Source organism: Eupeodes corollae, chromosome 2, assembly GCF_945859685.1.
Source record: "Eupeodes corollae chromosome 2, idEupCoro1.1, whole genome shotgun sequence".
NCBI lineage: Eukaryota > Metazoa > Arthropoda > Insecta > Diptera > Syrphidae > Eupeodes > Eupeodes corollae.
The window spans coordinates 142,386,534-142,405,448 of record NC_079148.1 but is presented as its reverse complement, the minus strand read 5'-3'; the positions used below and the strand labels follow the sequence as shown (position 1 = coordinate 142,405,448).

Genomic DNA, 18,915 nt, shown 5'->3' with positions numbered 1-18,915 from the left:
CCCCATGTGTGGATTTAATTAAATGAACAATACTTTGTACGTGATAAATTTAATATGACGTTGGAAACGTCAAAATTAAACTAAAACTGATATCAGTTATATTATTGATTTAATCTAATTAAAACATATTCTACGAACGATTCGATGAAGATAAATTACATAAGATAGATAATGTAGGATAAGAAAGTGTCAAAAAATGAAAATGAAGTGATTTTGAAAATTAAATTAACCGTTTGTATATATTTGGCGGGAATTTATGATAGCTTTGAGTGTTAATTGATGATCAAAATTTGTGTGTGAAGAATTAGAAACTAAATAAACTTTAAATCGTAAGTGTGATTTATTTTGTTAATTTAACTTTTTTAACGTTTCAATAAATTTAGCAATTTAAACATTTTTTTTTGATAATATAATAATTGGTGTTTTTTTTGTTTTGTTTAATGATAACTTGTTTATGAATATACTAATAGAATAGAAGAAGATTTGTTTAACTTTTAAGTAATTTCTTTTGTTGTTTTAAAGGTTGTGTTATCAACTGGTAATATGCAGTAATAAAAATCTAAGTAAACAAATTAAAATGTTAAATCATCTGAAAGACTTTTTTGAAATAATATTTATCTAATAAAGAACTATCATTGGCCTTGTTCTACTCTACATATTTATACAAAATAATATAATACCTATATTTGCAAAAGAAAATATGTACTTTGCTTTTGTTTAATTCTTTTTTTTTTGTCTGCTTTTTGTAAACAAAGTACATGTGTTTAGTGAAAATGACTATCAGTGAGTCTGTTTTTTTTTTTATTTTACACTTGAAAGAACTGTCGGTAACATCCCCATGCAGATGTCATGCATTTCATTAACAATTACGTAAAGTTGTAAGGTAGTTCAATGCAAAGACAACACATGAGTTTTTGTTTACGTTGCGTTTTGTTTGATTGTTACGTGAAGTTTAAGTTTTTTGTATTTTATATTTGTTTAATATCCTTTTCATTCAAACAATGCACTTTTTCGAAACGGCGAAAGCGGGAGTTCTTAAAATAAGAATTGAATACATTGGTGGATAAAAAAAAGGTTTGCAATATTTTTGTATGCAATTGTTTCACTTGTTGCTTTCGTAAATCTTTGTTAACTTGTGGTTTGCAAACTCATAAAATAAATTTTGGGCATGAGTTAAAAAAGTCATTCTTACATTTATGGCTGAATCACAAACACGCTTCAGCTTCGGCTTCCAAAAAGAGTAAATATTTTGTTTGTTGACATTTTTTTACAGCTGTTGAGCTGTCAGACAAAGCAAATGTTAAGATAATTGAACTAGAGCTTCCGTTTGGAGTCACTTTACGTTCTTTTCCTTACGATTGTCAAACAATAGAAATTTCTTTTCCTTACGATTATCAAACGAAACGTGAGGCCGAAGATCCATTGTGATAGCATGCATTGAATTCCTATAGCTGTACTCGTCAACATCAGGTGAAGCCGAAGCTAAAGCGTGTTTGTGATTCAGCCATTACATTGCTTTGTCTAATTCCATATGTCTAACATTTGTCCATTAAATTTTATTTTAAAGTGTGCTTTCTTACTTGATTTTGGAAGATTTTCCATTAGAATTAATAAATCAATCATGACATGATTAATTTTTTTCCATCATTTAAAGTTAAGGTATTTGTTTCAAAAGCCCAACATTTTTAATATTAAACTCTCAGTAAAAAAAATGAGAAAGGATCTGACAGCTGAGAATTTTCATACTTTATGTCAATTTTTTATTTCATTACAAAAAAATTGATTTATTTTCTTGAGTTGGAAAACGATTAAAAATAGTTTATTTTGACATTTGACCCTAGCGAGGCATCCGTTCGCGACAAGAAACTGTCCACAACTCAGACTTTGTCGGAGGTCAAATTGCCCACAAATACATTGTACTTTTGCGTGCTATGTTTTTATATTTCCGATTACATATCGTGGAAAAACAAATTTTCAGAATTAGTGCAAATATTTACTCAAATAAATATTGTTTTTTTTATTCAAATGTCTTAATTTCTTTCGCAAAGAATTCGTGCCAAGGGAAATCCAAAAAGTTTGCACATAGCTGTCACGAAATAAGTGCAATCGGTTGCATTTCAATGTAAATTGCCGAACAGCTGACCAGATGAACACCACTAAGCAAAAATCCTTTGAATCGTATAAAATCGAACAAAGCTGATTGTGTTATATTCTTACTTGTTAGATTTGCTTTGAATGTTTATGGGCAAATTGATTCATTTAAAACTATTTCTAAAGTTTCTGAAATAGCTGTAATTATTCCAAATAATCCACAAATTTTGTAGGATTAAATTAATTAAAATTAATTTATAAATTATTTTTTTTTAACCAAAGCAAACTGTAACCAATTCCACTTTTTGTCTTCGTGTTATCTTTTAATGTAGTAAAGTTTAATGCTTCTTATGCAGTTGCAGTTGTATGAAATTTCTTAACAATTATTATTGCACAAAAAAGATACTAAAATGTTCCTTATTTGAATGCAATGTTTCAATAGAGATCACCCAGCCAAACCTTACTTACTTACTTAAGGTGGCGCTACAGTCCGGGGCGGACCTGGGCCTCAACCAACATGCGTCGCCAGCCAGCTCGGTCCCTAGCTAGCTGTCTCCAGTTTCTCAAGCCAAGTTGGTTGAGGTCCTCTCCCACCTGCTAACTAGGTCAGTGTCGTTGTACAACTCGTACAGTTCGTCGTTATATCTTCTCCTCCATTCTTCATCTATGCGTACGGGACCAAAAATCACCCGAAGAATTTTTCTCTCGAAGCATCCTAAGACGCTCTCATCTTTCTTTGACAGGGTTCAGGCCTCAGCGCCATAAATAAGAAGCGGGATGATGAGTGTCTTATAGATGGTGATTTTAGATGCTCGAGAGAGGACTTTACTTCTCAATTGCCTTCTAAGTCCAAAGAAGCAGCGATTTGCAAGAGTTGTTCTTCGTATGATTTCAGCGCTGGTGTCGTTGTCTGTATTAATAACGGTGCCTAGGTAGACAAGGTCATTAACTACCTCAAAGTTATAGCTGTCCATGGTGACGTTTTGTCCAAGACGTGGTTGTTTAGTGTCCTTTTTTGATGACAGCATATACTTGGTCTTGCCCTCATTGACCACTAAACCCATCTTCTTCGCTTCCGTCGCAATGCTCAAAAACGCTCTACTGACATCACGCTTTGATCTTCCAATTATGTCAATATCGTCTGCGTATCCGAGTAACTGGATGGACCTTTGGAAGATTGTGGCTCTAGTATTGACTGTTGAGTTTTGCACAATTCTTTCCAGAACGATGTTGAAGAAGTCTCATGACAGTGCATCGCCTTGTCTAAAACCTTTTTTGACATCAAATGCATCGGTGGGATCTCGACCTTGATAGAGCAGCGTGCATTCTCCATCGTTATTCTGCACAAACGGATAAGTTTGACAGGGATGCCAAAACTAGACATTGCTCGGTAGAGCTTTTCCATTTAGATGCTGTCATACGCGGCTTTAAAATCGATAAAGAGGTGGTGGGTATCGATTTGAAGTTCCTGGGTTTTTTCCAAGATCTACTGTAGTGTGAATTCCTGGTCTGAAGCCACACTGATAAGGACCAATCAGGTTGTTGACGAATGGGTTCAGACGTTCACATAATACGGCAGAGAATCTTATACGCAATGTTTAGGATACTGATGCCTCTGTAGTTGGCGTAGGGCCTCCTTTCTTATGTATTGGGCACACTATGCTGAGATTGACTCATCGGGCATGCTTTCTTCCGACCATATTTTGCAGATGAGTTGGTGCATGCTCCGTACCAAGTCATCGCCTGCTGCTTTGAATAGTTCGGCAGAGATGCCATCAGCTCCAGCAGCTTTGTTTGACTTAAGTTTATAGATATAGCTATCTTCACTTCGTCAAGGTCGGGTAGGCGGAATTGTTGATCTGCGTCGCCGAGGTTGAGTGGTTCTATCTCCCTTACAGCGGAATTCGGTTCGTCATCCCGTTATATAATTTGGAGAAGTGATCCTTATTTCGTTTGCGTGGGTTGTCAACAGTGAATCCGTCCATATCCGAGACTTGTTGGTGCTTCGCAACTAAAGATATTTTTTACGTGGCCAGGAAGTCACCCCGACGGCACAACCCCCAACCTGGAGGGCCAGATCCTCAGCATAACTCCAAGGACGGGGAGCCGGATAAACCGCTCCTTACAGGCCTGGGCTCCGATTATGTCGAAGAAGCCCTATAAGGTGTTCACTATGTAGTTCAACCTTGCTGGAGAATTCGTCCGCTGCCGCCTGGATAAGGAGAGGTGCCTTATAGTGGAAACACATCCCCACCTCTCTCGTTTGCTGCCCCAACAACTTTCCACTGGGGTTGGAACCCAATCTACAGTTGAGGTACTAGGCACCCGATGTTCACCGCGGGGAGGTGAAAGTAGGAGTTGATAGACAGAGGTGGTTTTGAGAAAAACCTGTGGACGCTTGTGTCCTCTTGAATGCACATGTCTACCATTTAAACCCAGCCAAACCGTTCTATATAATTTCCACATGAACAAAGGTTCTGCCCAACAGGACATAATAGAGCTAAACACGGTAGAAAGATACCATGGCCATGTTCAACTTCTATAATTTATATTTCTTATTCATATTTTCGTTGATTCAATTTTCTATAGGGGTTTCAAATAAGAGGTTTCATTTTGAAACTTAAAAAAATTAGTATTTTTAAGAGTCCAATGGAATGATATCGTTATCAGTCTAATTTTCTATGACCAATTCGCACATTTACTGCCTTATGTCCTCCATAACCTCACTTTTAACCTTAAATCTTTTGAATTAATTGTAAAGCATTTTATTACCGAAAAAATGTAAGGGAGTATAATTTAAAGATGTCGAGGACCAAATATAATCACCTCTTCCAGAAACGCAAAACTTAGAACTCCGACTACAAATTATTTGTTGTGAGTTTTTACAACTTTAAAGCTTTGTTGAAACGTGTCCTAGTTCCATTTTTAGTATTGGCGTAGTTTTTATTTGTCAAATGTCAAAAGATGACAGCTTCAAAAGTAAAAGCTGTCAAAAAACGCTTCATTCAAAATGAAAGTCACTGAAAAGTCCTATATTAGATTCTGTCCCATCCTTGCTTTCACTGAAAATCATATAACTTTAATATTTTTGACCAATTAAACAAGGAAATAACAAAATTAAACAAATGATTTATAATGTTATAGTTCCAAGGTCTCATTAATTTTTACATATATTTAAACTGTAGGTATAGATAAAATAAAACTGATTACAAATTTTTCATCACCATCCATCACAAGTTCACAAAGTCGGTTATAAGCAATTCATTTTGAAAATTAAACAACGCACCTTTAATTGATGAGTTGACACTGACAACAAAAAAAATATATTTATAGGTACCATAAAAGATAGGCGTTTATAGCGAGTATCTTATGATGTTTGTTTCTGTATATTATGTTTATGGTAAAAGTTTAATTAAGCCGGTTAAGATAAATTAAGAAAATATTGTTGAGTAAGTTCATATGAAAATATATACAAAGCATACATCAAACCACCGAATGCCGGTCATTGACTGAAATTAAAAAAAGGCTCTACTTTCGACCAAAATGCGAATAAAATGCATGTATATTATAAAATACTATTTATTTTTAATAACTGCGGGTATACATATTTTTCACGAGGACACCATTTTTATGGTAAGCGGAAGTATACTAATGGTTTAATGATTTACGTCTTCCGATTTGTAGATGCCTCCGAAAATAGAAATTTTCGAATAAAATTCTCTTAATGTTATTTAAGGAGGGGAAACCCCATTTTCACAAATTTTTGTTGGTATCCCAAGCCATTGATATAATAGTTATTTTACCTTTCGATTCTCTTTAACAATTTTTTCATTTGCATTTTAATTTTGTTTGCAGATTACCATCCATTTAAACATCACACTGCCTCCACCGATGATTAGGGCCTTTTATCACGAAGTGACAGAAGCCTAACGAACATATAAACAAATAGTCACAGTCAGCAGGAAATATGGTTCTTCCGTTTGGACTTGGGCCAGATGGGCAGCATCCGACTGCATCTGGCCGTGCCATGGTACCGCCGACGGCGCCACCTGCCGAGCCGCATGTGCCCATCACAACGACAGTAACGACCGTGCCTATAATCGTGCCACAGAGTCAATATATTGAGTTCATAGTTGTCAACGGTGATGACAGATACATGATCCGCTGCGAACGCAAAGCAGTCCTAGAAAACAGTGTTGAACTGGCGAAAATAATTCATGCCGGTCCAAATAGCGGCCGCAAAAATGACAACCATTTTCAGATATCCAACGTTGACAAGAAGGACTTCGAGCTACTCATTCGATTTCTTGAAACAAAATTCGTCAAATACCGTGATCATATGCACATTTTGGAGATTCTCGAATTAGCCAACAGATTCAACTGCCCCGATCTTGTCATCCATTGCATACGAGAGTTAGACTTGCAGCTGACTAGTGCCATTGTTTTGGATGTTTTTCGCTCTCTGTGGTACTATAATAGTGCAGCTCCTTCGACCATCCATCAAAATCAATCGGTGACTAGTCAGGAGCCCGGGAAGGCTTCATCGAAAAAATCCAAATCAACGACAACCAACTCGTATCCATTCACTCCTGAAGATCACATGATCGCTTTGCTGAATAACTCCCTGCAGTTGATTGACATGCACGCCGAGTTGGTGCTGACAAAAGAACAGATGACAGCACTTCGTTTTGAGGAACTGGAAATGATTGCCAAACGGGATGCCTTACAACTCCATTCAGAGCTGGGGCTGTTTGAATGCCTTGCCGATTGGTCATTGGAAGAGTGTCAGCGCAAGAAACTCGACCCTAATGCCGAAAATCGTCGAAGAGTTCTGGGTCCTCTGTGCTATGCCCCACGATACCTTACGATGTCAGCAAAAGACTTTCGAAAAGCATGCGACCGGGTGGAGCTGTTGGATCCAGCGGAAGTCTCACTCGTTGCAGAAGCCATCGACGGAAAGAAAATGAAGCATCTCACCCCCGAACAGACGCACATGTTGGAGAAATTCCGCACACCACGACCGGAGTTCGCCAAAATGCCTATCCACCTCAGTGATCGGAGTAATCCGAAGAACTACCCCAAAAAGATGAGACGTGCTGAAAAAATCGAAAACGGAAACGACGGATGTTGGGAGAGTTTCGGAATGAACTGCTTGACGGTATTTGCATGCATTTTCGACTGAGTATACCTACCTATATGCCTATCATAAAATTATGTGGACTCGAAATAAGGATAAGGATAATAATAATAAGCTTATTCGATGTTGTGTCGTTTTAAAAAAACAAAACAAAAAAACAATTTTAATTTTGTAAATTATCCTTTTCGGTAAAAAATCACAAACTCTATATTTCACATTTATATACAAACATCAAACGCACATATACGATTTGTATTCTTTGTACCTTCACATTTTTACAGACAAAACAAAATCTTAAGCGTGATTTTTCTTTCAAAATACCTTTATAATAATACAATAACATAATTATGAATTGTGTATTATGAAAAGGAAAAAAGTAGTCAATTTGGAGAGAGCCATCTTATCATGAAATGAACAAATATGTGTAAAAGCATTTAAATATCTTGACTTCTATTTTTGTTTCTAATTTTTAATAAATAAATTTTAAAATATTTGTTATAGAACATAATAATGTTAATTTAATGCATTTTGTAGAGTAAATTATTGTCTAGAATAAAATATTAGCATCTTCTGTAAGTTTTAGACAAAGGAGTCGTTATTTATTTTCAGACTCATCATTGTTGTATTAATAGCTAAATTATATCATAGGTATTGCCATATTATCAGTTATCAAAATAATATTAATAAAAAAATTAAATATAGGGAATAATTACATATATGCTGGTTTTATTTTGATTATATTTTTTTACAGGACGACAATATTTTAAATCTTTCGTCAAGTTCGTTAATTTTCCCAATCTCACCATTTAACTTCAGCAATATGTTTGACAGAACAATATAACACAACTGTGACGCTTAAACCGTGTTCTGTCAGATGAGTTCTTTCTTATCATCAAATTTTGTCCTCCATAAAATTGCTGGAAAGACTTTGATGTGTTAAAGTAAAATGTTCACAATTTGCTTTCAAAAACCGAAAGACAAAAATAGTGATTAGCGATACTTGGTGAAGAATTCAAGTTGTTAAACATGCATACAAAGTCTATTTAGTTTTTTGGAGAAATAACGTTTTAATTACTATATTAAAAGTACTTGTAGCATGATTGTTAGTGTGTATGACTGTCATACGAGAGGCTCAATTACTGCCTAATAATAAAATTTTCTTGCGACGAAACGATAAATCCTATCATGAAAAATTTTTACTCAAATAAGCCGTTTGGTCTGGACATGCATTAGTTTGTATATTGTGTAAATTGTGTTAAATATGTATATAATTGATGTTAATTTGTTAGTCTTTTTCAATTTGTGTTACCACTTTCCCATTTAATATGTTGAATTGTCTTTGATTCCTGTTGGATTCTTGTTTCACAATAAAAAAAAAGAAAAACACTTGTCTTTAAAACAACGTTATAATAATTTTATTGTACTGTCATGTGATTTGTATTGATTTTGACTTGATTTGTTATCTGTTAAATGTTGTAATGTGATTAAATATGTGTTTCCTTTTGCGTGCAAAAAAACAACCGATTTCGTTTCGAATAAGCATAAGAATTAGAATAAGAATAAGAACAAAATTGTTAAGCTTAGTTAGAATTAAAAAGTAAGGTAAGGAAATGAAATGAAAAAGAATACGCAAAAACCAGTATTTTTGTTTTGTTGAAGAAAATTATAAGTTTGTCATTCTTAAACATCCAGCCCCCTCCTGAAAGGTTATGGGCTTTCTGAACATAAGCGAGCGACTTTAATTGTAGGACGAACGTAGTCTTCGAATTTGGTCCGAACTGTCACTACCCTACACTTGTCATCCTTTCCAGGGTGCGTTTGGATGATTCGTCCTAATAACCATTTGGATGGTGGTAGATTTGGCTCCTTTAGCAGGACAATATCGTCTACCTCCAGGTTTGGCTGTGGAGTTTGCCATTTTGATCGGTGTTGTAGTGAAGTAAGGAATTCAAAATGCCACTGTTTCCAAAAACCTTGAACCATCGCCTGCAAAAGAGACCAGTTAGTCTTTATTGAAATAGAATTGTTATATAAATCAGGTTGAGGAACAGCAGTATAGGGTTCACCGATCAAAAAATGAGCGGGTGTAAGGGCAACAGGGTCAACATCGGAATTTTGCCACATTGGGCGAGAATTAAGAAGAGCTTCGATTTTTACTAATAGTGTATACATGTCTTCATAGGTAAGTTTTGTATCGCCTATTACTCGTTTTAGATGCAATTTGACGGATCGAACCCCTGACTCCCATAATCCGCCAAAATGTGGGGAAGATGGTGGGATGAATTTCCATTCGACGTTGTCCTTGGCCAGATGATCAATGATGATGTTATTGTGTTGTTGACTGCAGAGAAGATTGTACATTTCGTTGAGTAGACGTTTAGCACCAACAAAGTTAGTACCGTTGTCGCTCCAAATCTCAGACGGTTTGCCTCGGCGGGCAACGAAGCGATCTAGAGCTGATAAAAAAGCAGTTGAAGTTAAGTCTCCGACTAATTCGATGTGGATTGCTTTTGTTACAAAGCAAACGAAGAGAGCTATGTAGGCCTTTACAAATTTAGGGTTCCGACCTCGATTTAAACGAAGCGTTATAGGCCCTCGCAGCCAACTCTGCTGAATGGTCGAGCATACCGGATGCGATCCGAAGGAAGATTTCCCATAAGTTGTTTCGTTGTTGCTTTTTGTTGACGAATACAACCAATGCATTCTCGAACCACCTTTCGAGCAAGATTTCTGCAACCGAGGATATAAAAATTTTGTTTGATTAAAGCAAAGAGAAGTGAGGCACCGGCATGTAAATGATTTCTATGTGTTAAGACCGCAATTAGTTTAGCAATTCTGTGGGATTTACACAAGATTATGGGGTGTTTTTCAGAATAGGTCAAATTCGAATATTCTAACCGACCGCCGACACGAAGAACACCTGATGAATCGATAAAAGGATTTAAACCTTTGAGTCTGCTTTTCGAGTGAAGTTCTTTCTTAGAATTTAAACATTGAATTTCTGAATTAAACAAAGATGATTGAACATATTTTATGATTTGAATTTTAGCAAAGGATAATTCGATAGTAGAAAGTGGATCTAATTTCTGAAGTTCTTTAGGTGAAAAGTAGTTTTTGGTAAAACGAAACACGTAAGCGGCTACTCGAACTACCTTCAACCAACTTGAGGAGTTATTTATTATGATTTCGAATGGATGATTTGAATTATGATTTAAGAGAAATACCTTGGCGATTTTGTTTGTCTTACGCTCTTCCAGGTACTGAGTTTCGATGTCATCTGGGCTATAACCAGATGAAGGCCATTGGTCTCGGTCTTTGCTTAGCCATCCGGGACCTTCCCACCAGATACTAGTTTTTTTCAATATTGATGGCAATAATCCTCTTGTAGCGGCATCTGCGGGATTAGATGCTGATCGTACATGATTCCACGATTTAAAAGGTATAGATGTGAGGATTTCGGATGTTCTGTTTCCAATAAATACCGACCATTTCTTTGGAGCAGCGGCCAACCAATGCAGAACTATTGATGAGTCAGTCCAACCAAATACATTCACATCTGTAACCTGTAAAGAGAGCTTGATTTTGTTTATCAATCGAACAAGTAATAAAGCTCCACACAACTCAAGCCTTGGTAGGGGTAAAACCTTTAAGGGAGCGACTTTAGATTTTGCTGCGACGAGAGTCACAGAAATGGAATTATCAGATTTGACGTTTCGACAATAGACCACCGCTGCGTATGCATCCAAAGAGGCATCGCAGAAGCCGTGCAGTTCCCAATAACGTTGTTTTTGTAGCATGATTCGCGGTATAGCTAAAGATTCGACGATGGGTAGTTCGTTCCTTATAGAGTTCCACTGTTGCGATAAGTAGTCTGGAACTTCTTCATCCCAATTGATTTTGTTTCTCCAGAGCTCCTGAAGCAAGATTTTGACTCCTATGATGACCGGCGCGAGAAATCCCAACGGATCGAAGATTTTTGAAGCTTCTGATAATATGTGACGTTTTGTGCATATATTCGACGGGTGGAATTTGACCTTGTATGAAAAGACATCTTTTGACGGACACCACTGTAAACCCAAGACCTTGACAGAATTCGATTCTTCAAAGTCTACTGGTGAAAGTTCTCGCTGATCCTCTGGCAAGGAGATCAGGAGTGGCCAACAGTTCGTAGTCCACTTTCGTAGATTAAGTCCAGCTGATTTCAAAAGTTCGACTAGTTCCATCCGAAGAGATATGATATCATCAATAGTATCTGAGCCGGTGATGACATCATCAACGTAAAAATCTTCTAAGAGAATTTTTGATGCTCGAGGATGACTTATAGAAGAATCAGCAGCTAGCTGTTTTAAAACTCGGACAGCCAAGAATGGAGCAGCAGCTGTTCCGTATGTAACGGTGAGAAGACGAAAATGTTTTAATGGTTCATTAGGGCTTTCACGCCAGACAATTCGTTGAAAATCTGTGTGTTTTCGAGCAACCCAAATTTGCCTGTACATTTTCTCAATATCTCCTGTCATTAGGTAGGCATGTTGACGAGATCTTAAGCAGATTGAAAATATATCGCGCTGGATAGTAGGGCCCACCAGAAGAGTTTCGTTTAGGGATTGTGAATCACGAGTTTTTGCAGACGCATCGAATACGACACGGATTTTCGTAGTACTACTATCTTCTTTGAAGATTGCGTGATGCGGCAAATAGTAGTTCGTAAAATTTGATTTTTGAATTTCGTTGGATGGGATTTCTTCCATATGTTGAAGAGAAATATATTCATTCATGAATTTTGAATATTCCGATTTAAGAATTGGATTCCAATTGAATTTCCGTTCAATGGAATGAAAACGCGCTAAAGCTGTGCCGAAAGAATCTCCGAAATCGAAATTTGTCGAAGGCTTAAACGGAAGTTCTACTTCATATTTGCCATCTTGACAACGAGTGTGATTTTTGACGAAATTTTCTTCTGCCAATTGCTCCTCGACAGAAATTGATTGCTCGTTGGATACTTCCTCAAGTCTCCAAAATCTTTCTAAATCGAATTCTAGATCCTGATTTAAACGAGTGTGAAGAGTCTGAATTCCTGGGGGCTGTGAATTACAACCAGCGACTACCCAGCCAAAAATGGTTGGAATCGAAGTAAGGAATCCAAATTCTTCGATTTTAGCAGCTCCCGTAATGATATTAAAAACTCTATCAGCCCCTATCAGAATATCGATTGGGCCACTTTGATGAAACTTAGGATCAGCAAGATTTTTGTCGAGAAACTTTGGTAAAATTTGGTTGGCTGGTAATGGTGGAAGCGATGAAGTGATGTTTGGCAATACGAAGCAGTTGATATCAATTGATTCAGAGCTGTAGCAAGAAACAATATTAAGGCTGCATAACCCGCTGGTTACGCCAGCAGACTTAGAAGCAATTCCTACTATTGGAATTCTCACACGTTTGCGAGGAAGTCCTAGGCTTTGAGCAGCTTGCTCAGTTATAAATGACACCTGAGAACCTGAGTCGAGAAGAATGCGCACGATTTGGTAAATTCCTTGCTTGTCCTGAATCCTAGCTAGAGCTGTTGGTAGAATAGTAGACACTTGATGGTTATGTTTGAATGAGATTGAATGGTTTGCGATTAGTGAATTCGAAGAATGTGGAATCGGATTTTCAGAAGAATTGGACCGAAGATTTGAATGTGAAGCTGCATTCGAATTTTGATTTGACGTTTGAAATGTTGATTGAGTAGAATTTTGAGATTGAGAAGTATGGAGAAGAGAATGATGACGTGAGTGACACTTGTGACAACGAACAGTGAGGCGACAATTATTATAAGCGTGCCCCGAACGCAAGCAATTGAAACAGAGTGAATTGTTCCTAACGAATTCCCAACGAGAGTCAATGCTAAATGATATAAATTTCGGACAACTTGAAAGCAAATGACTATCTTGACACTTAGGGCAACTTGGGGTAGATTTTACAAAATGCGTACGAACAGCCCGAGTGTTGATGGAAGATGAAAAAGAACTGCATGATTCAAAACACTGACAACGAGTTTGAAGAAATTGAAGAAGCTCATCTATAGTTGAATCATCCTTTGAGCCAACTTCTTCAGCCCAGGCCTTCTTAGTGTCTTGATCAACTTTTTGCAGAAGCAGGTAAATGAGCCATGGATCTCGTGAACTGGAGTCTAAAGCTTTAAGACCCCGTATGGCTTCATCAGCCCCATTGGTGATCTTACGAAGCGATTGAAGATTTGTCGCATTGCACGACGCCGACGGTAGCGACAAAAACAACTGAATAAATGAACGGACAATAAGATGTTTCTGATCGTAGCGTTGTTCTAACTTTGACCAAGCCTCCGCATAGTTGTTTTCCGAACATCTTATATGCTTGAGAAGATTCGCGGCTTCTCCGCGAAGAAACGATTTTAAAAAATGAAGCTTTTGAGTGTTCGTAGTAGTATGATTTGAATCGACAGTTCCCATGAACATGTCTCGAAATGTCGGCCAATCTTTATATTCGCCCGAGAAAGGTTCGATTGTGATTCGTGGTAACTTTATAGACTTGTGAGCGATAACCAATTCCGAATCTTCCGATGGTGTATGATAACCTTGAGGCACAATTTTATGACATTCTAATGTTTTTGATTTGCAAAGAATTGCATCAGAAAGTAAGGCATGTGTTTCAAAATATTTTGCCTCATATTCGGCATATTCAGGTTCGCGGTCAACGTAATTTTCCTTGTCAGAATATTCTAAAAGTTCGTCTTGCAATGCTACGAATTCTTTCCATGATTCAGTTAATCTTTCAAGTCTAAATTCTAATGTACTAACTATTGTATCAGTAGGAATCGACGATGCATACGAAGCTGTGAGTGTTATACAGCCTTTTGCACGACCACGCTTAGCAATGATTTTATTCATTATGAATAGAAAAAAAAAAATATAAATGTCTTATAAGTCGCAACCGCACTATAGCAAATTTGTCTTTAATTGTATGCCTATAAATGTGTGAATAAATTTATTCAATTTAATAAATTTCTTTATTAAAATTCGACACAACGAACTGGATAAAAAATATTTTACAATACGGTACAGTCTTATGACACTGATGTTTGCCCCGTTTCAATAACTGTCCATGTTATCACGCAATATCAGAAAAATAACGGCATTAAAGTTCCTCTAAGTAACCTCTATTAACATAAGGTCACCAAAAACCCGAATAAATTTTATACCAAAAAATAAATGTCAATTTCGCACGGCACTGTAACTATTTTCGATTAATTTGATTTGTTTAATCAAAACTACTGGCACTGATTTTTTATATATCCGGCTCGAAGGACCATAAAATGATTTGGTCTAGTATACAAAAAAAATTATATAATATGCATTAGTTTGTATATTGTGTAAATTGTGTTAAATATGTATATAATTGATGTTAATTTGTTAGTCTTTTTCAATTTGTGTTACCACTTTCCCATTTAATATGTTGAATTGTCTTTGATTCCTGTTGGATTCTTGTTTCACAATAGAAAAAAAGAAAAACACTTGTCTTTAAAACAACGTTATAATAATTTTATTGTACTGTCATGTGATTTGTATTGATTTTGACTTGATTTGTTATCTGTTAAATGTTGTAATGTGATTAAATATGTGTTTCCTTTTGCGTGCAAAAAAACCAACCGATTTCGTTGGCGATTGAATTCAGAATAATCATAAGAATAAGCATAAGAATTAGAATAAGAATAAGAACAAAATTGTTAAGCTTAGTTAGAATTAAAAAGTAAGGTAAGGAAATGAAATGAAAAAGAATACGCAAAAACCAGTATTTTTGTTTTGTTGAAGAAAATTATAAGTTTGGCATTCTTAAACAGATATGCATGGCTATGCTCTGCATTTTTATATTTTTAAAATTATTATTAAGAATGTAGTACCCGTAGCATGATGGTTAGTGCGTTGGACTGTCATGCAAGAGGTCTTGGGTTCAATCCCTGCCTGTGCCACCTTAATTTAAAAAAAAAAATAATAATTTTCGCGGGTACTGCCTCTTGCGAGGAATTGACAAATCCTTCAAGAGTAATTCTTGTCATGAAAAAGTGCTTTCTCAAACTAGCCGTTCGGATTCGGCCTTAAATTGTAGGTCCCTTCCATTCCTGACAACACTACTCGCACACAGGAATGGTTGAGAGTTGTAAGTCACTAGGCCCTGGTTCACAACGGACTGTTGCGCCACCCCATTTGATTTTTTTGATTAAGAATTCATACTTTTTTGCTTTTTTGCAATACAGTAACCAATATTCGATTGATTTAATCCTTGTAAACAACAACTGTCAACGCAAACATTCAGATGGTAGGTTTGTTCATTTTCTGAATACGCAAAGGCACCCTACTTTAGAACGGAGGGGATATTTTGTATGTCCGCTTACTCGGAAAGTTTTTTTTTTTAAGAAATCGATTGGAGAGGGATTAAAAATCGTACCATGGCTCTCAGTAGCCACAATTTTAACAGAAAATTGCAACACCTCATTCGCTTTATACTTTTTTATATTCAAGAAAAAACTTAGATTCATATTCCATTCTCTGTTTCCATAACAGAGATGGGAAATTTATTGATAGCTCAGTTTTTTGAACATACCTATGTTTCGAACTGTCAGTTTTAAATTCGAAGTGACATTTTATTCGGGCGAAACTCCTGATAGCTTTTTAAAATCCGGGGGAACAAAAATATTTCGGGTGAAAAGCTTTTCGGGCGAAACTCCTGATAGGGCTGATTATGAATTAATTACAAAAAATCTCTTTGTAATTCCTTATAATCCTTAAGAAATCACATTTTAGAAGTTGAACTGATGTGAACGTACTCATCCGACTAATTTAAACACCTGAACATGTTCTTTTTCTTGTTTAAATCACTGGACGCAAATTCATTTCAGAAAACTGCCATCCCTGTTACTTCAGCTGACCAAATCAAAGTGTCACATTTGACAGAAGACAGATAAAAATTCTTGTTTTTCATTTTTGATTTGTTTGATCTGCCTTAAAATTATATTTAATTTAAATTATTTAATTGAGAAGAAAAACTACTCACAGCTTTTAAAATGCAAGAGTTTGAAATGAAAAGAAATGCATTGTTTGCCAGTCTTGATATAGCTGGCAAAGATTTAAAAGGAACTATTCTCGACCAAACCGGGCCCGAATCTCACACAGTAAACTTGCTCAAACGTTCTGCCCCTTCGGAGGAAATAATATCATCGGATCGTACGTTAACAAAACTCCGTGGAAAAGAAAGTATATTCAAGAAACCAGAACTCCCTATTGCTAAATGCCTCAAACCTCGTGTTGCTCCAGATTATCAGGTAAATTTTAGTTCAATCGATGTTTGTTTTGACACCTAATAATTGTTTTTGTTTCTTAAAGGTTAATCCACACAAATGGAAGAAGTATTCTCTAGCCGATGTGGACATATCAGACCATACAAATACCGCAGCTGCACTATCATTTCTCAAAGAAATCGAATCTTCAAAAGATGAGGAAGAATCAACTGATTGTGCTTCTGGAAAGATATCATTCAATAAAGCAGTAAAAGCCAAACGAAGCATACGAATTTCTGGAGAAGTAGATGATGAGGAAGTTGATAAACCAAAGTTAAAAGGTTCAAAATTGGTAATGCCTGAATACGTAATTGGCCAAAAGTCGGAAAAAGACAAAAGAAAGAAAAGATCTCCCAGCAAGATTGAAACGTCTTCGCAGCTAACTTTGTCACATCTTCAAGAAGATGAAGAAGAGGACTGAATTGGAAAATTTAATATTAAAAAATATAATAGTTGTGTAGAGAAGAGATTGCAAATATATAATAAATAGGATGTAAGTGATTTTTCTTAGAATAAAGTTTGTTTCAAACACTTAAGGTGCGAAAAATAATTGCCGTTGTTTTTTCAATTGTATTAAGGATTTTCTTCGAATGGATTCACCAGAAAAATGTTGGCATATCTTAACGGACTGTTGCGCCACCTAAAAGTGATAATTTTTACAAAAATATTACTCTATGTAATTCAGCTGAGTGAGCGATTTCGGAGAAATTGTCTTAGTAAAAAAATGGCTTCAAAATCACTTTAACACGTCAGGATTTTGAGACATCACAGTTAATATGTTTAATTTGAAAACAATTAAAGCGGTGATTCTCATCGGCTTTGTTGATCTTTTTGATGAATAAATGAAAACAGTTTTCATCTGATTTTTCTTAACGTTTCGACGGTGATTGCCGTCTTCTCAGGGGATGTCTTTATTCACAAAAATGATCAAAGTGTTTATTTAATACATACGAATATTATGTAAAGCGTACAAGTATGACTTACATTGAATTGAATATTACAAAAACATTTAAAAACAATTAAAACAAATAAAATTTAAAGCGCTACCGATTTTGAAGACTTGTCAACTGTTAAATGTAAACTGTTGAATTGTTTGTGTCTGAAACTAAGGAACAGTAAACAGCGGATATGTTTTGAGTGTATTGTTTGCGGTTCATATTATTTTTGTTATTTATTATGTGAAGTGTTTCTAATGTATAGCGTTTGGATGTCTGTTTCTCCGTTGCAAGAATTTGGACTCCTTCAAAATCTGTTTGATGTCCTGTTTCGATGGTGTGGCATGCTAGTGCTGTCTTTTCCGGTTTTTTTTGGCGAATGTCTGATTTATGGTTAGCCATTCTTTGTCGAAGGAGTTGTTTAGTTGTGCCAATGTAACAGAGATTGCATGGTTCGTCCGGTTTTCCTTTGCAGTTTATTTTGTAAACTACGCCTGAGCGGCGATCCTTGTCCGTTTTCGTCTTTAGGCATGTAAATAAAGATGCAACTGTCCGGTATGACTTATATGCTAAGTTCACGTCAGGGTTATTTTTGGCGACAACTTCTTTGAAATTTTGCGACAGTTTGGGAACATAACATTATAAATCTTTGCACAATTAATAATTCGAAGGAATAATCATTTTTGGATATTTTAAATATATCAATTAATTTTTTTTGTTTAGTAAAATATTCAATGTCCAGTTTAAGTATTTTCAGTATTTCATAAAATTTTTGAAAAGTCATCATTTATTTTAAGTCTTTACCTCTCCTAAATAGTCCTAAAAGAAACACAGAACTATTCATGCTTAAATAAATAAAAATTATAAAAAAAACTAAAAACGAGTATTTTCTTCGAAATAATTAACCCTGAAACTTATTTTTTTTCAAAACCATGAAAGATTCAACACCTTAAGACATATACAATATTTCCGGCAACTAGTTGAAACACTGAGATGCTTTGAACTGTATCTAAAAGATTAACATCTTTGTTCAAAAAAGGAGGAAGAGGATATTGGTAACAGCCGAGGCTACACTCGATGTTTTTATAGCATTTCGAATTTCTCCACTGATTTGCGTTTCAGTACCATTATCCATGGATGGCACTTGCAGCAATGAGACGAGACTGAACACCTCGATATTATATGTGTGTCACCAACCAACCACCTTTTGTGGAACGATCACATACGCGATGTCGCTAAAAATGCTGCAAAGTGTTTGGGTTTCCTTAGGCGATGCAAGAAATTTGTCAACCCTTCTGATTTGGCTGTTATCTACAAGACTTACATACGTACAAAGCTTGAGTATAACTCCCATCTCTGGGCTGGTGCTCCTGCAACTTACTTAAGCCTCTTGGAAAGTATTG

The 18,915-nt window shown here is 35.9% G+C and overlaps 2 protein-coding genes across 4 annotated transcripts in view; both read left to right on the top strand.

The window, feature by feature from the left end:
* Positions 1–7,940, top strand: part of LOC129946844 (uncharacterized) — a 31,918-nt gene extending 23,978 nt beyond the window's left edge. For 2 of the 3 annotated variants that reach the window (XM_056057201.1, XM_056057203.1), the window contains exon 2: positions 5,947–7,940. In XM_056057201.1, coding sequence (XP_055913176.1) covers positions 6,059–7,273 — 1,215 coding nt within the window. In that variant the 5' untranslated portion in view covers positions 5,947–6,058 and the 3' untranslated portion in view covers positions 7,274–7,940. Of the gene's footprint in view, positions 1–309; positions 330–5,946 lie in introns of those variants that run through there. The other variant, XM_056057202.1, reaches the window with a different exon arrangement.
* An 8,240-nt stretch (positions 7,941–16,180) lies between these two features.
* On the top strand, positions 16,181–17,127 carry LOC129946094 (uncharacterized). The gene is made up of 2 exons (XM_056056129.1): positions 16,181–16,562; positions 16,624–17,127. The coding sequence occupies exons 1-2, from the start codon at positions 16,305–16,307 to the stop codon at positions 16,996–16,998; spliced, it is 633 nt and encodes a 210-aa protein (XP_055912104.1). The 5' UTR covers positions 16,181–16,304; the 3' UTR covers positions 16,999–17,127.
* The last annotated feature ends 1,788 nt before the right edge of the window (positions 17,128–18,915 follow it).